The 18,158-nt window shown below is 51.3% G+C and overlaps 1 protein-coding gene across 1 annotated transcript; it reads right to left on the minus strand.

The window, feature by feature from the left end:
- Positions 1-861: 861 nt before the first annotated feature.
- On the minus strand, positions 862-17,374 carry LOC137412918 (7SK snRNA methylphosphate capping enzyme-like). Its single transcript, XM_068098259.2, has 6 exons — positions 16,869-17,374; positions 5,922-6,151; positions 4,636-5,805; positions 4,073-4,291; positions 3,760-3,886; positions 862-1,695 (listed from the first exon to the last, which is right to left on the minus strand). Exons 1-6 carry the CDS (start codon positions 16,942-16,944, stop codon positions 1,592-1,594), a joined length of 1,926 nt encoding a protein of 641 aa, XP_067954360.2. The 5' UTR covers positions 16,945-17,374; the 3' UTR covers positions 862-1,591.
- Between the last annotated feature and the right edge of the window lie 784 nt (positions 17,375-18,158).

The raw sequence follows: 18,158 nt of genomic DNA on the forward strand, positions 1-18,158 counted from the left end.
CTTGGATTCAGGGAAAGCTTGATAAAGTTCAAGAGCTACAGTGTTAATGATATGCACACAGGGCCGGCATACCAGACACACCTGTGCCCCATACGGCAAGGAGAGGTAGACATAGATATTGTCATGCCGGTGATTCACTGGAAGAGTCATTCATCAGTGTGCGTACCATCCCTTGGATGGATGTTAAGCCGGTGTCCCGCCTATCATTAGTTGGTGGATGTCAAAGATCCACTGGTGTCCTTCGCCAAGAGTCGGCGAATCATCACCGGCTTCCTGAATAAATGACAAATTCCTGCCCCGACTAATTGCTAGGAAGGCAATGGCAAACCACCTAGTATCACCTTTGCCAAGCAACCAAAAACCTTCCTTGCATCAATAAATCTTCTCAAGCTCTTTCTCTTCTTTTCACTCACAATTATTATCTTTTCTAATTATCTACACTCTTGATGGTGTGCGCATCTAGCTTGAATGGTGTGCGCATCTAGTTTGGATTTCTCCATTCTGTCACTACCGACGTGCTTCTTCTATTATCATCTCCTTTTTGTACACAGAAAGACAGCTAAATGAGAAATTGTACGCATTACACTTGAAAACAGGTTTGGCATGCCATGTTCGATGGAAACAAAATGGCTTCTAATTGCAGTTTGTCACGATTCTCTATATACAGGGACTCGAGGCTCAGGTGTCCCCTATCCTCCCCTCCCCTAACCGTCAAGCTCCACTGAATGAACCTTAAATCAATCACATGGATGCCCTTCCTTCCCCCTCCCTCCCCTGCCAGAAAAAAAAAATGATGGTTCTGGGATGGCATGCACTGGCCACCTGTGTCAGGATACAAAAGCATCCGGTTCATCCAACAAATTGGGTAAACGGTGGGCCATGTGTACCCACCTTTAATGATTAAAAACCAAATCATGGAGTGAGACGATGCAGTCCCTGTAACATTTACAACATCCATATGACTAAACGGCAATATAATGACAATAATTAAAATGCCAACTGGAAAGTTTTGTTAATTTAAAAAAAAAAAAAATTTTTTTTTTTTTTTTTTACAAACAAATACTTCTGTCTCGTTGAGAAGTCAATAAAACAGCTGCCATGCACTTAAAACTCTACAACTTGTAATTCCACCCAAAATTGTCTGAACATGGTCGGTTTCACAACAGCCAGCGGCATAATCGTGACCAAAATGTTACAAGAACAGTCAACGGTGAAACCCAGCGAGCCGATGCACGATGCCAAAGATTGTCCGATGCCAAAGATTGTCCGTCAGAACTGTGGGCGGATCCAAGAGAAGCATCTCGGAGTGATGAGACAAGAGCTCCGATGACAATCCCAGGCAGCGAAATTGGAATTGTTTTTTTGCAACAATAACAAGTGTACATGTTAAAAATAATAATAAAAAAAAGAACCCCCAAAAAAAAAACCCGACAGAAACACGAGCAAGTCCAAGAAGCCGGATGGTTTGTCCCATTCTCAATCTTTATCATTCGTATGTCTGTTGCACAAACGCAGAGGCAGAAAAAGGCCCAAAATGGACACAAACCCAACCAGAGGCTTGCAAGCACGAGTTGCTCCGAGTATTGAAACTTCACTCAGACTCTTCCCGGCGGCGTTTAGGTGAAGGTGGTGAATTAACGGGGGAGGTATTGGGAACCGGAGCTTTGAAAAAGACCTCAATCGGCCTGTGAAAACCTGAAACATAGAAAGGAAGAATTAGAACGGTTGGAAGACAATACAAACAAGTGTTTGTCAAACAAGACAATACAAACAAGAACTCCACGTGTTTTAAAGGTGGACAGAAACTAAATTTTCAAAAAATACAAACAAGTTTGGCACAAAATCAGAATACCATCACAAAACCATTGGTTAATAAATAAATTAAAAAAACACGTTCCACTGCACATAAAAGGGAGTTCGTTCGTTCGTTGGTGTCATCTTATTCCCAGAAGGTTGACTGCCATGGGTCTCCACCTATGTCTGTCCTGCACTGCCCTTACACATTCCACATATAATAGCTCAACGACATCATCCGTTACATCTGGCATCCATTTTATCTCGTTTTCCATCGAAGGGAGGTTACGCACCAATGAACTCGGTGATCTACCGACCAATCGTATAGCTCAGCTGTTTTTAGCACGCGGGGTGGAAGTGGCGGCAAATGGGCTAGTGCTTTGCTCAAAAACTTACAATTATGATGGTGGATAGTGAAGAACATACATTTGCAGGAAGATTTGGGTGAAGAGTCACCAAATTTGGTTTGGAAGTCCAACCACACATGTATGAGCCCCGGGAGGATTTGTGAAGCAGAACATGATTCTAATTATGACAAAACGGATGAATGCGGTCAATCAGAGTCAGAATACAGGAAAAAGACCACCGAGCAGAAGACCTTATATAATCGAAAACTACTTGGCTAATTTGGTACTTTATTTATGCACTTTGAAACCACTGGACGTAATCATTTGAAAAATGGTTGTTCAACTCTGGGTGTGCATACGAACATAAAACTAAGTTGGGAGGGTCACCTCCAACTTAAAGTTGCCCTCCCCGTTGCCACACAATGATAATGAAGACAAAATCCCCTTTGTACGGAGAGGGTGTTTCGAGAGCAGACAATAAAACCAAGCTGTGAACCAAGCCCCCCCCCCCCCCCGCCCCACCCCACAACTCCCTCTCCTCACCGAGGCTAAAATGTGTTTGAGATTTTACCACCACCAAAGGTGGATGGAGGTTACGTGTTCACTACTGTTCGACTGTGAGAAAGATATCTCAAAGGTGTGGACGGATTCGGACGAAACTTCGTGGACAGGTTTGCCTGTGTGACAAGGACGAATCAATTCTATTTTGGTGAATATCCCAATCTGGATCCAGGAATTTTTAAATTTTCTGAACGATTCTTCACCATTGAGAGATGGGCACAAAATGATATACTGCATGATATTTCAAAAAGCTGTGGACGACGTTTGACAAAACGAGGTGGATGAGCTGGGTAGGTGACAATAACAAGCCGATTCGATTTTGGTTCAGGTCCGAATGCAGATCCAGCCTATCCGTGGGATACAAAGTAAAGTTATGTAAACCGTCTACCGAGTGCCGTTCTAGTTTTATTCTTGCAATACAATGATGAACATCTTCGATGTTCATGGGATTTTTTAATACATTCTTACAACAAAGGGGATTTTGTCTTCATTATCATTTGTGAGGTGAGATATGAATGATAAGGTGAGGTATGAATGATAAGATAAGGATGCCATCCTATTTAGGTGGATGATATGTGATTTTTGTTTACAAACGTACATAATCTTTCGGTAAGTAACGCATGCGCACGATCATCGGTGAGATCAGTCGTAACTCGCACAGTTTCATGAGCACCACCCAGGCCTTTGGGTGCATCATGGATTTCGCATCCCCCCCCAAAAGTAGAGTGATGCACCTGTTCTTTCAACAATCACAACTGGAATTAGAGATGTGATCGAGAGGAGTTCACGCATAAGCCCACGGCCGTAAGGGGCACAATTGATTTACGGATGAAAGGTTATAACATTTTGAGAACATTTCCATCAGTTTAAAATGATCAAACAAACTTTATTCACTCTGAGTAAATACATTTTTTGCAAATCGATGCATTTCTCAAAAGCATCATGGGAGCGGTTCCAGGACATGCGTTTGAAAACCCATCCATTTGAAAACCCATTATGTTATAAAGGTGAGGGACGGGCGGGGGGGGGGGGAGGGGGGGTGAGGGTGTAATGTTACCCGAAGAGGAGTTCGGCGAGATGCCAAGCATCTCCATTGAAGAGAAACCGACAGCAGAGGACAACAGATAAGAGGTGAAGGCTTCAGGGTAAAACTTCATCTCATTGAAATTTCTCATTGTGGTTTCCTGTGGGCAGAGGAGGCCACGCTTCAAATATGCCGACAACGTCGTACAACTGAACAAGACCCTTGTACAAAGTAAATCGAGAAAACTTTGAGACATTAAACCCGAGGGACATTTGCAGAAACTAAAAGGCAAAATAAGATAAAACGACCAATTATTCTCACTTAACAAATCTCATTCAGAGCTTACCGAGATTTTTCTGCGGCGCCGGTACGCTTGAAAGGGCTGCGCCTCGAGGATGAACACCCCACCGGGCCGCAGGTGCTGGTAAACTCGGCGAAACATAAGCTTGAGACCATCATCGCCCCAGTTAAGGTGAACCCACTTGGTAACACTCAGACACAAGATCGTATCAAATTCTGCACGTTGCCACCTTAGCTGGTCCTCGCTCCAGGGAACATAGTTCGCCTAGGGGAAGTTCAAGGTACATCACAAGGAGATGGGGTTGGGAAGGGAAAGGTGGCAGCCAGGTGGTGCATACCAGAGAGTCAGGAGAGCTCGATCCAGGAGTTACAAGTACTTGAGTTGGTACTTCAAGTAGTACTTGACATTAGGAGACTGGGGAGGGGGAGAATAAACCTTTACTGAAGAGTTTGAGGAGGGGGAAGAATATTAAAAGTGAAACTTTTCGTTTCTAAATGACCATTGACAAAAAATACCGACAACATTTGCCTTAATTTAGCCCATCATCAATTTACCAAGGTAAACGCTGACCTGCTCAGGAAACGAGACCAAACAGTATTTGGACATACCTGTATGAAAGTGACATTCTCTGGGAAGGTTGATGTAACAGCGAGTGCTTCAGGCTCATTTGGAGCCCGCTTTGTGGAAGAAGGACCTTCTATGGTACATTTGGCTTCAACTTCTACTGCAGGACATTTCTGCAGACACTCAACTTGGCAAACAGAGTCCTCGCCCTTGAAGAGCAGATTCTCGTCTTGATCATCAGCACAATGCCGATTCTCAACATCACATCCTGGCCTCGGCATAACCCCTTCTTTATCTCCATTATGCCCCGATATCCCCCACTCTCCTCCACCCCCCTCTGCCTTGAGCGTTTTCTCTCTACTCAATGCAGCGTCTTCATCCTTCCATTCGTGAGCTTGCTCAGCGTTGCCGCATGCAAACTTCTTTCCTCTACCTCTCCCTCCATGTTGCATGCGCCCTCGCTTTGTTCCGCTACCTTTCTCAGGAGACTGCCAATAGTGTCGCATGTTTCGTTGAGCTGCAGCCACTAAGGCAGGGTCAATGTCCAGGCCGACACAGCGTGCCGGCTTCCAATGCTTAGCTATTGTCAAAGTCACGTGTCCCACATTGCAGCCGATATCCAGAACGTGACGCCCCGTGAACCACTCCGCTCGTAGCAAGTCAAGACGGGGGTCTTGTCTCTTGCCTGGGTTACGGTACCCATAGTACTGGTTGTAGTTACCATAGCAGAAACGTTTGCGCGAATGCATCGCTTTGTTAATTTTCTCAAACCCTACAGCTTCTTGGCCTCTAACACTAAGGTCACTGACTCCCCGCTCCAAAACTTCTCGATCTTTGATTCCTTGAGATCCAACTCCCTGATCTCTCACCTCTACCGGTACTTTGCAAAAGGTCCCAGTTTCTATGGGCAACATTTCTTCGGTCCCAGACTCTCCAGATCCTGACTTCCCAGCCCCGGGTTTTGCAGCGCCGGGCTCTTCCGAAGAATCCCGCAAACGCCGACGGTTACGGCGACGTCGACGGGCTTTTCCGACGCGTGACCGACTATCTGCTGCTGACAACGGTGGGCTATCGCTGCAGTCGCCAGACTTTTGGAAAGCCATGAGGTTAAGAGGATCACTGGAGTCACGTGGAACAAGGATCTCAAGAGGCTCGGAGCTGCGAATTGGGAGTGGGGACGATTTTGGAGTCACCGCATTGAGGGCACGGTTCACCTAGGAGAGTGGAATTAAGAGAAAAAGGAAGTGCCGATCCATCAGTTAAACCTGTTTGAAACTTTTGTTTACCTCATACACAGTACGTTCCAGCTAAATAAAAAGTACATTTTTACCTCCTCATCAAGAAGGCTGTTGAGGTTGAGGGGGTCTGTGATGTTCCCGCCGAGGAGGAAGTGAGGAATTGGTGGAGGTCGCCCTGTTTCAGAGGTGGCAGAAGAGCGCCGACGGTGGTGTCGACGCGGTCCTCCTGCTGCAACCGAAGCCCATCTACGCCTCCCACCTCTGGGTGCTAGGGTGGCAGCGACGGTATTCTGACAGTTGGACCCATTCACGTGGCCTTCCTCTGTTAACGATGGAAGAACTCATATAAATAAAACAATAAACGTTACACAAATCCTTATAAAAAGTACAAGCGTTATGCCTAGGTCCCCCGTCGGTGAAGTGATGTGAGTTGACAAAGTGGAAGACACAGAAAACATGGAAGAGTCGATAATATTTGCGAGTGGGTTGGAGACACACCCACACACCAGTTTAGAAGTTAGTAGTTCGTTTATTTTTCAAGATATTCCGCTCACAAGGTTCAGACATATATGGTGGCGGCCATCTTGGATTTTGACGTGGCGACCCAATTTTCAATAGCGTTCTTCCGTATGCGTAGATACACCCACACACCAGATTAGAAGTTAGTAGTTCATTTATTTTTCAAGATATTTCGCTCACAACGTTCAGACATATATGGTGGCGGCCATCTTGGATTTTGACGTGGCGACCCAATTTTCAATAGCCTTCTTCCTTATGCCTAGATACACCCACACACCAGATTAGAAGTTAGTAGTTCATTTATTTTTCAAGATATTTCGCTCACAACGTTCAGACATATATGGTGGCGGCCATCTTGGATTTTGACGTGGCGACCCAATTTTCAATAGCCTTCTTCCTTATGCCTAGATACACCCACACACCAGATTAGAAGGTAGTAGTTCGTTTATTTTTCAAGAAATTTCGCTCACAAGGTTCAGACATATATGGTGGTGGCCATCTTGGATTTTGACGTGGCGACCCAATTTTCAATAGCCTTCTTCCTTATGCCTAGATACACCCACACAACGGATTAGAAGTTAGTAGTTCATTTATTTTTCAAGATATTCCGCTCACAAGGGTACGCACGCACGGACGGACGGAAGCATGCACGGACGCACACACGGACGGAGGGTAAAACCATAGTCCCCCTTTCGCTCCGCGGTGCGACGGGGGACAAAAAAAGTGTGTACAGAGCACCAGTGGAAGGAACAGCATAGAATACAGGTCTTCATGAAGGCAAGTGCCGGTCTCGGCATCAGGGCCCTAGTTAAAGAATGCATCTGATCAACCAACACCACACAAGACCATGTTAAGCGCCATCAACATCGTCCTATCTGCTGCCAAGTGCTCTATTGCTCTGACAAAGCAGACCCTCGAAACATCAGGAGCTCCTTGCTTCCCATGGTGGTTAACATACCCTCACCGTGTTTCAGTTGATCAAATCCAAGGTTTATCCAGTGGATAAAATCCATATCACTTTGGACATATTTGCAATATGGTCTTGCACCCTCTGCCCTCAATTAGCTCTGTCCCTCACAGGTTTCTGTAGGGCGCACATGGTCTGCCAGTAACGCTCTTCTTCTTAAACTTGCTAAATCCTGGCTCATTGCTCACCACCCCTCCTTTGTTCCTCTTATCTCACGTGTGAAACCAACATCCTGCCTGTTCATTCCCATTCTTCCCTCCAGGACTTCAAGACGGCTGCATCAATACCTCATTGGTATCCCTCATCATGGCATCCCTCATCATGGCATCATGGCATCCCTCATCCAGTCATCCATACTCATGACCTTTTCTACACCAAATTACCCCATTCCCAAACAGTTAATTTTTACCAAACAGTTTACCAAAAATTCCCAAATTCCCAAATTTTTAGTTTGTTAGTTGTCGGTTGATTTGTTGCTTTTTGTTTCATCCCCACCCCAAGCGCAGGAGGCATGTAGGAAAATGTTCGGAGAACGCTTGGATTCGGAAGAGGGTCAGAGAGCGGTATTCAGGATTGCAAAGCAGATAGCGAAAGAGAGGTGTGATGTGATGGGGGTGAGTTGCTTGAAGGATGAAGTGGGACAAATCGTTGTGGACCCAGATGGAATTAAAGGAAGATGGAAGAGATATATGGAAATACTGTTGAATACAGAGAATGAATGGGATGACAACATCGAGAGTAACCCAGTTTTAGGACCGGCAGAGAAGATAACTGAGAAGGAAGTTGAGGAAGCGATAAAAGCAATGAAGAGTAGAAAAGCGGGAGGGCCGACGGGAGTTGTGGAAGATATGTTGAAGGCAGCAGGAAGTTGGGGTGTGAAGAGAATGACAGAGATCTGTAATCTGGTGGTGAAAGAAGGCCGCATTCCAGTGGATTGGGAACTGAGTACCCTCGTCCCTTTACACAAGGGGAAAGGTGACCCTCTGGAGTGTGGCTCGTACCGAGCGATAAAGTTATTGGAGCATGGAATGAAGGTATTGGAAAGGGAGTTGGAGAGGAGGATAAGGAAGAAGGTGAAGATCGACGAAATGCAGTTTGGATTTATGCCAGGAAGTGGACCAACAGACGCGCTTTATTGTGAGGCAGTTGCAGGAGAAGTACATGAAGAAGAGGAAGAAGTTGTTTCTTGGGTTTGTTGATGTGGAGAAAGCATTTGATAGGGTTCCACGCGAAGTATTGACATGGGCAATGAGGAAGTTAGGAGTGGAGGAATGGTTGATCAGAGTAGTGATGGCAATGTACAAAAGAGCGCACACAGCTGTAAGGACGAAGGATGGGAACAGTGGTGAGTTTGAGGTGAAGGTGGGAGTGCATCAGGGGTCGGTACTAAGTCCACTACTATTTGTAGCTGTGATGGAGGTGCTGGCTCAGAACGTAAAGGAGGGTTTACCATGGGAGTTGTTGTATGCAGATGATCTGGTGTTGATTGCGGAAAGTATGGATGGACTGAAGGAAAAGATGAACAAGTGGAAGGAATGTATGGAGACAAAAGGTCTGAAGGTGAATATTGGAAAGACGAAGGTGATGGCAAGTGGTAAAGCATGTGGTGAGGTGGAAAGAACTGCGAAGTGGCCATGTGCTGTGTGCAGGAAGGGTGTCGGAGTGAACTCCATTCAATGTACAATGTGCGCTGAGTGGGTTCATCAAAAATGTAGTGGTCTTAGAGGGTCATTAACCAGTGTGGCAGCTACATTCAAATGTAAGGTGTGCACAGAGGGAGCTGCAGATGGAGGAAATGTTGAGTTGGATCTTGGAGACGGCATGAAGCTGGAAGGTGTGAAAACATTTTGCTACCTCTGAGACATGCTGAATCAGACTCAGCAACGGTTGCCAGAGTGAGATGTGCATGGAAGAAGTTTCAGGAACTGAGTGGCGTGCTGATGAGGAGGGGAGTGTCGTTGAAGCTGAAGGGAAAGGTGTATGCTGCATGTGTGAGAAGTGTTATGATTTATGGGAGCGAGACATGGGTTATGAATGTAGAGCAGCAATGAAGGCTGGAAAGGGTGGAAATGTGAATGGTTCGGTGGATGTGTGGAGTATCGTTGAGAGAATTAATGAATGAATGATCGTTTTAAGGCCATTTTCCCCGCTAGAGTGGGGGTTAGCCTTGCGGGCCCCATGACAATCATGGTTCCCTGTTTGAGGCAATGTTTTTACGGCCGGATGCCCTTCCTGGCGCCAACCCTTCTGAGAGAGAGGAAGATAAATGATGAATTGCAAAAGATGATGGGAATAGAGCCTGTGATTGATGCTGTGAAGAGGAACAGGTTGAGATGGTTTTGTCATGTGTTGAGGAAGGATGAAAGTGACTGGTTGAGAAGAGTGATGGAAATGAATGTAGAAGGAAGTGGAGGACGGGGCAGATCGAGAAAGACTTGGCTTAAGATGGTGGAAGAAGAAATGCGCGCAAGGGGGTTAACAAGGAGAGATGCAGAAAATAGGGCAAAATGGAGAAGATTGTCATGGGGACCGTAAGGCTAACCCCCACTCTCACAGGGAAAATGGCCTTTAAAATGCATGTTGTTGTTTCATCCCCACTTTCCATTTCTTCATGCTCCATTTGCCCCATTTCATTCAGCTTGTTCACTCCCGTGGGTCCTTCTCCCCACCCCTTTTTCTCACTCTCACTTATACTCTGCAGTTGGTGTTTCCCCCCTTTCCATTTTGTTCCCTTCCATTCTGCTTTAGCTCTTCCTCGAGCCTCTTCCATGCATACAAAATAAATAATAAATAAACAACACCCAAACTTGGGATCCGATCAACACGTCATGAGGAGTTTGGTTCACCACATGAACGTAAATACAATCACCATCCTCAAGAATAAAACACTTTCAGCCAATGATCTCAGCTCCTGTGATTTACAGTGACTGTATGAGTAATAAGGGCCTCATGCTGATGACTCCACTCTCTGCCGCTCCATTCCTCATCCCTCAGATCGGCAGTCTGCAGCCTCCTCACTTTCTGCAAACCTGGACAAAATCACAGACTGGTCAAACAACTGGAACATGTCTTTCAATCCTGACAAATCTCACACTCTATGTCTCCCCGAAAAGACCGGCTGGACAACCCTCCCATCTACTTTCTCAACAATCCTCTCCAAGAAGTTCTGTCACTCAAGCTTTTGGGTCTCACTATCTGCCATGATCTTTCCTGGGAAAACCACATTTCCAAGCTGGCCTCCAAAGCCAGTCGCCGACTGGGCATCCTCCGTCGTGCGAAGTCCTTCCTTGGCACACCTGAGCTCCTCACCAGATACAAGGCTTTCATCCGCAGCTCAATGGAATACTGCTCTCCCCTCTGGGCCGGTGCTCCTGCCTCACACCTAGCTCGTCTTCACGCTGTTGAAACCAAAGCGTTCAGAATCATTGGAATCTCCCACGATGAAGCTAACCCCAAGGGCCTTTCACTCACTCACCGCAGGCAAGTTGGTGGTTTTTCTGTCTTCTACCGACTCCTCTCCGGCCTTACTCCCCCAGCTCTCTCTGTGCTCTGTCCCCCAAATACTCCTACAGGTCGCACAAGATCTGCCTGCAACCCTCTTATGGTTAAACTACCAAAATCTAGGCTCTCTGCTCACCTTCACTCTTTCATTCCTCTTTTCTCCCACCTCTGGAACAAACTCCCCCACTCTCTTCAATCCCACTCCTCCCTCCATGTCTTCAAAACAGCTGTTCACCACCATCTCTTATCTTCCCCCATCCAAAACCTTGATCTTTTCTACCCCTGCTAATTCACCCCAGATCCACTTTTTTTAAATTCCAACTTCTTTCCTGTAAGTCCTTGCAGTGCCCATGTGTTTTATACTTCTTCCCCACCCCCTTCCCATGCCCCCCCCCCCAAGCCCTCTCCCTCCCACAGATCTCTCGATGTCCCTGGTCTCAAATGTTGTGTTTGTGTCCTTCCCCCTCTCTCCTCATCTTGTCTACCGCTCCCCTTATTATGTTTTTGTGTCTGTTTGACTTTTTGTGTGATTAATGTTAGCTCTTTCATGAGCCTCGACCTTGTATACATTAATAAAAAAATAAAAAAATATTGTGGCTCAACGGTTACGGTGGTTGGCTTGGATCTTGAGGTCCCGAGTCCAAGCCCCAGCTGTACCAAACTAACACCAGGTGGGTTGACTCATCCGGTCATTCTTCGGAGGTGGACAAAACGAGTACCAACTGTGGGAGAAAGCGAGCCATTCGCGAATCCTGCGGCGGAGTGGTGACCCGTCCAGCATGGTGTCCCCTAGGTCATGAAAACGCCTCACCTTTCGGAAGACCATCCATCCATCATCAAAAAAGCAGAATAGTTTATTTAAATAGTAATAACACCACCAGCCGACTGGCTTTTCAAGGCACCGTTAAAATAAACACCTTAGCGCGGCGTTACGCGCGCTGCTTGTGAGCAAGGAGGAAGCGGACAAGCGGTAACATATAAACGTCTTTATTGTAAGACTACACTGTAACACTGTACTGTCCCGGGCTGGGCGCCCGGTGTATATCATGAGGCCACGCCTACCCCTGGTGCGTGGCCACCGCCCACTTGGTGCGCGGAATGATGTCACCACGCCAGTGGGCTTTTGTGTCCGCCACACGCGCCCCCCCAGAATTCCCGCGCACCTGGAGGGCCAGTTTGCGGGGCAGACGAATGACCCGGCCGAAGCGCCCCCTGGCGATCGGCGGCGTCCGGGGTGCAGGGATGCCAGGTGGGATGCCCCTGGCTGCCCCTGGGATGGGTGCAGGACCGGGGGGCGGCGGGGCGGCGGGGCTGGGCGGTGCCGGGGGTCCGCCCGCAGGAGGGCGGCCCCGACGTGGGGGTCGGGCCACTGGCGGTGGATGGTCCACATCGAGGTGGGCCGGCTTGAGGCGGTCTACCGAAACGCGGTCAGGAGTACCGCCGATGTCCAGGGTGAAGTGCTTCGCCCCGGTCTCCAGCACGCGGAAAGGCCCGTCGTACGGGGGCCGCAGTGGTGTCCGATGGGCATCGTGGCGGACGAAGACGTACTCCGCCGTGCGAAGCTCCGGGGCGACGTGCGTCGGTGGGTGCCCGTGGCATGCCGTTGGCACCGGGGCGAACCTCTGGGCGGTCTCTTGCAGAGCGGAGCGCTGCTGTGCCGCGGACCATGGTGCCGTGGAGTCGGGGAGGAACTCGCCCGGCACCCGCAGCGGTTGCCCGAAGACCAATTCCGCCGCGGATGCGCGCAGGTCCTCCTTGGGCGCCGTCCGGAGGCCCAGCAGGACCCAGGGGAGCCTGTCGACCCAGCCGCCGTCGCGGAGGGTGGCCCGGAGCGCGGCCTTCAATGAGCGGTGAAATCGCTCACACAGGCCGTTAGCCTGGGGGTGGTAGGCCGTGGTTCGGTGCAGCCGGACCCCGAGCCCCTGCGCAACCGCCCCCCAGAGCTCCGAGGTGAACTGGGGGCCGCGGTCGGATGAGATGTCTGAGGGGGCGCCGAACCGGGCGACCCAGGTGGCGATGAAAGCCTGCGCGACATCGGCCGCCGTTGTCGACGCCAAGGGCACGGCCTCCGGCCACCGGGTGGTGCGGTCCACCATGGTGAGGACGTAGGTGAAACCCCGCGAGGGGGGCAGAGGTCCCACCAGGTCCACGTGGACGTGGTCAAACCGGCGTTCCGGCACCGTGAACGGGGCCAACCGGGCCTGGGTGTGCCGGTGCACCTTGGCGCGCTGGCACGCGAGGCACGTCCTGGCCCAGCCGCGGACGGCCTTCCGGAGGCCATGCCAGACGAACTTGTCGGCGATCAGCCTTTGGGAGGCCCTCGCGTCCGGGTGGGACAGGCCGTGGATGGCGTCAAACACCTGGCGCTGCCAGCCCGCGGGCACGATGGGGCGAGGACGCCCGAGGGAGACGTCGCACAAGAGGGCCGCGCCCGCGCCGTCAAACGGCACCTCGGTGACGCGGAGGCCCGTGACGGCGGTCCGCAAGGCCTGGACGTCGGGGTCAGCGGCCTGGTCCGCTGCCATCCGGGCATAGTCGATGCCGAGGTGGACTGCGTGGGCGACGGCCCGGGAAAGGCAATCCGCCACCGGGTTGTCCTTCCCCGCGACGTGCTGGATGTCCGTCGTGTACTCGGACACGGCCGAGAGGTGACGCTGCTGCCGGGCCGACCACGGCTCGGTGACTTTGCCCATCGCAAAGATCAGCGGCTTGTGGTCGACGAAGGCAGTGAACGCCCGGCCCTCGAGCAGATGGCGGAAGTGCCTGACCGCCAAGTGAAGTCCGAGCAACTCGCGGTCGAAGGTACTGTAACGGCGTTCGGGCGGGCGAAGCTGCCGGCTAAAGAACGCCAGCGGTTGCCAAGCTCCACGCACCCATTGCTCATGCACTGCGCCCACCGCGTAGTCCGAGGCATCGGTGGTGAGGGCGATCGGTGCATCGGGCGCCGGGTGCGCGAGCATGGTGGCGTTAGCCAAGGCGAGCTTCGCGCCCGTGAACGCCGTGTCCATCTGCTCGGTCCAGGTAACGTCGCCTTTGCCCGGCTTACCTCGGAGAGCTTCGTGCAGGGGGCGCAGGAGCTGGGCGATACGGGGCAGGAACCGATGGTAAAAGTTCACCATGCCCAGGAACTCCTGCAGCCCTCTGATCGTGCGGGGGCGCGGAAACCCCTTCACCGCCTCCACCTTGGCCGGTAGGGGGACGGCTCCGTGCCTGGTGACACGGTGCCCCAGAAAATCGATTGTGGCGGCGCCGAACCGGCACTTTGCGGGGTTCACAATCAGGCCATGCTGGCCCAGGCGTTCGAAGAGCGTGCGGAGGTGGCGTAGGTGCTCTTCGCGGGACGCGCTGGCGACGAGGATATCGTCCAGGTAAACGTAGACAAAATCCAAGTCGCGCAGGACGCTGTCCATCAGTCGCTGGAACGCCTGAGCCGCATTCTTCAGACCGAAGGGCATGCGCAAGAACTCGAAGAGTCCGAATGGCGTGATGACCGCCGTCTTCGGGACGTCCTCCGGCCTGACGGGGACCTGATGGTAGCCGCGTATGAGGTCCACCTTCGAGAAGAAGGACCTGCCCGCCAAACGGGCGGAAAAGTCCTGAATGTGGGGGACGGGGTAGCGGTCGGGAGTCGTGGCGTCATTGAGACGGCGATAGTCCCCGCACGGTCGCCATCCCCCGCCGGGCTTCGGCACGATGTGCAGCGGCGACGCCCAAGCGCTCTCTGAGCGCCGAACGATGCCGAGTCGCTCCAGGGTAGCGAACTCCGCTTTTGCCACCGCCAGCTTCGTCGGCTCTAGGCGGCGTGCCCGGGCGTAGACCGGTGGCCCGACGGTGGGGATGTGATGGGCCACCCCGTGCTTGACGGCCCCCGCCGAGAAGGTGGGCCGCGTGAGGGCCGGGAAGCCGGCGAGGAGGCGGGTGAATGCGTCCGCTGCCGGAAGCGTACAGACCAACGTGGCCGGAACCGAATCGTTCGGCAAGCCGCTTGGCAAGCCGCTCGTTGAGCTGGGCAACGCACAAGCGAGCGAGCTGAACGTCTCGGCCTGGACAAGCCGTCTGCGCTTGACGTCGACCAGGAGCCCATTAGCGCACAGGAAGTCCGCGCCAAGCAGTGCCATGGGCACGTCGGCGGTGACGAACGTCCATCGGAAAACCTGCCCTCCAAACCGCAGAGAGAGGCAGCGTTTTCCGTACGTACGGATGGGCGTCCCGTTCGCGGCAAGCAGCGCGGGGCCCCCACCCGCGGCGTGCTTGTCTGACGTGCCGGCGGGAATGACACTCACCTGCGCTCCCGTGTCGCACAGGTAACGGCGCCTGGAGAAGGTGTCCGTTATGAACAGCAGGCTGTTCGAATGGCCGGCGCTCATCGCCACTATTGAGCGCCGGCCCGGGCGTTTCCCGACCCGTTGAAGGAGCACGGCGGATGACACCGCCGAGCTTCGTGGCCGAACTTGGCGTGGAACCAGCACCAGGTGGTGGAGCTGGAGGAGCGCGGCTGGCTCCGCCAGGCCGGTGGAGTTGGCGGGTTTCCCCGCGGTGGCGGTTTTCGCCGCGGCGGTGGGCGGGGCATGGCGGCGTTCACAAGGTGCGTATCAGCATGCTGCTGAACATCAGCGTGCTGTAGAAGCTGATGCTGTGGAACATGCTGCTGAACATCAGCGTCGAGGGCCGTGACGGCCACGCCGACGCTCGCCCGCATGTCCGAAGCGGCGAAGTACCTGTCCGCCTCGGCCGCCAATGCTCGGGGTTCCGTTAGCTCGGTCCCGGCCAACGCGAGGCGGACCTGCGCTGGAAGTTGGCGCCGGAAAAGCGCCCGGAATAGCGAACCGGGGGCTTCGTCGCCCAACAGTGACAGCATATGGTCCATTCGGACCGACGGGCGCGTCTCACCGAGCTCGGGGAGATCCAGGAGGCGGTCGGCCCGTGCGTCGTCCGTAAGGCCGAACGTGGCTAGGAGTAGCCGCTTGAGTGCCTCGTACTTGTGGCCGTTCGGTGGGTGGCGAAGGACGGACACAACTCGAGCGGCCGTGCCGGGCCCGAGGGAGGCGACGACGTGGCAATAGCGCGTGTCATCGCCGGTGAGGCGCCGAAGCTGAAATTGGGCTTCGGCCTGGACGAACCAGACTTCGGCCTGAGCCTCCCAAAATTCCGGAAGTTTGACGAAGTCGGCCATGGCGATGGCGTCGCGTGTGGAAGGATCGCTCCAGCAGATCCAACGTCGAGGGTCACCAGTAAAGCGCGGCGTTACGCGCGCTGCTTGTGAGCAAGGAGGAAGCGGACAAGCGGTAACATATAAACGTCTTTATTGTAAGACTACACTGTAACACTGTACTGTCCCGGGCTGGGCGCCCGGTGTATATCATGAGGCCACGCCTACCCCTGGTGCGTGGCCACCGCCCACTTGGTGCGCGGAATGATGTCACCACGCCAGTGGGCTTTTGTGTCCGCCACAACCTACAGACTGAAAAGCGGTTCGTTTGGTCCATCAATCAGGCGATCTTGGTGAAAAAGTCTTGAGTATGTCAGAGACTCGTACGAAGTCTAAACACCCAAGATCTATTACAGTCCATTATTACCCAGACATGTTTGTACAGTTTAAGGGACAATGGAGGTGTTTGCATATCCCATTGGACATACAATTTGTATCCACGGTCACGGTGAACCCTGCTGAGGCGACAATCTCCCGAAATTATTGGTGGTTCACCTGGCATTTGATCCCATTCCCAGGTACGCCGGTGTGCAACACTAAAGATCGGGCGATCAATCGAACACATCTTGATTATATAGATTTCAAGGCTTTGGCAGACATCATGGAATACTTGGATGCTGGAGAGTGGGGTGGGGAAGACAGGCCTGGGCGGGGGGGAAGGAAGGGACGACAGGTACCCTTCCACAACCACATGCTCACCTGGTCACTCCCTCCCCCCTCCCCTTTTCCCACCACGCCGCCTCCTCTATGCCTTACCTGTGCAGTCGACAAGTATAAATCGCGTCTAATAGCAAAATTCTAGAAAAGAAAAAAAGTTTGCAAAGTTTTCACAATAAAGTTTACCTTCCATGCAATGGCTGGTCGGGAGTTGCGGCGTTTGAGAATCACTGCAGGAAGTACATCGCTGATTGTTCCACATTGGGACGAAGACCTTCAGTTAAAAATTTTTTTTTTTTTTTTTTTGCAATAATTTCTAATGAGTCTCACGTCATCCAAACGTCGATGCGTTCAGTCACTTCACGGGTATCTCAACGTCACACTGCATCATACCGGCGAGATGACGTCATGACGCTCAAGACGTCACCACGCTAGAGTTGACGCAAAGCGTAGGCCAAGCGCTGACGTCACTCTTCTTCATGGAAAAAAAATACGGAATTTCAAAAAGTTGCTTTTCAATAGCGTGGCGACGGCGACGCCGATGAACCCCCAATTAGTGTCGGATCACTGACTGATGAGCCCAACCTAAGAAACTGCCAAACAAACACGACGACGGCGCTGTTTTTCTGAGGAAAACAACCCGCCTGCTGCGCTTTTATACTCCAACGGCGGAAGGTCCTCGTCGGTCACGTAAAGAACCACTGATGAGAATGATCCCCTTCACTCTTTTCTTCCGTCTTGTCTCACAAATCCGCGTGAAAAAATATATTCTCTTTTAGTTAATCATTTAAGTAATGCTTTTGTGAAGAGGTAAAAAAAATCGTAGCGTTTCTTTGTTCTCATCAACGAGGACCACACCGAGGGTGAGCCTTACATGTCACGTGCTCAAGATTGACCAATCATCAGGCGATTAATGCGTCCAAATCCTGGAGCGGGACGTAAATGTTGTATCTTATAGTTTTTTTTCGTTCGACGTAAATGTCTAATTTACATCGGCGACGTGAACCTTGTTGCAATTGTTGGTTTTAAATTCCATTCCAAATGAGCGCGTGTGGCTCGCGTACGTGATGCCGTCATACCGTCTTAATGTGGCTCGCGTACGTGATGCCGTCAACCGTCTTCGCTCGAATCTCGATTCTTTTTAAATGTCGTGTTGATTAAAAACGCCGACGTTAATCACGATGACCATCTTGAAAGCAACTTTGAAGGGCTTCTCGTCCTTAAAAAAAACCCCCAAAACATTCCTTTTGTTCTTATTTTCATTTTTACCTCAAAGAACCAAAATCTCAATTCCCATGACAATATAACATGTCATGAGATTGTCATATTTCTACCAGATCTCAGGGGATAGCATCGGACGAGCTTCTTGTGAGAGTGACGTAATGTGAGGTAAATTCACAGTGACAACGCGGTGTGTGTCATTAGTCACCAGGATCTTTGTTTTATTCCATTCATAGAGCCAAAAACCAGACCTGG

The sequence above is a fragment of the Myxine glutinosa genome, chromosome 2 (genome assembly GCF_964187855.1).
Source record: "Myxine glutinosa chromosome 2, kmMyxGlut1.1, whole genome shotgun sequence".
NCBI classification, from domain to species: domain Eukaryota; kingdom Metazoa; phylum Chordata; class Myxini; order Myxiniformes; family Myxinidae; genus Myxine; species Myxine glutinosa.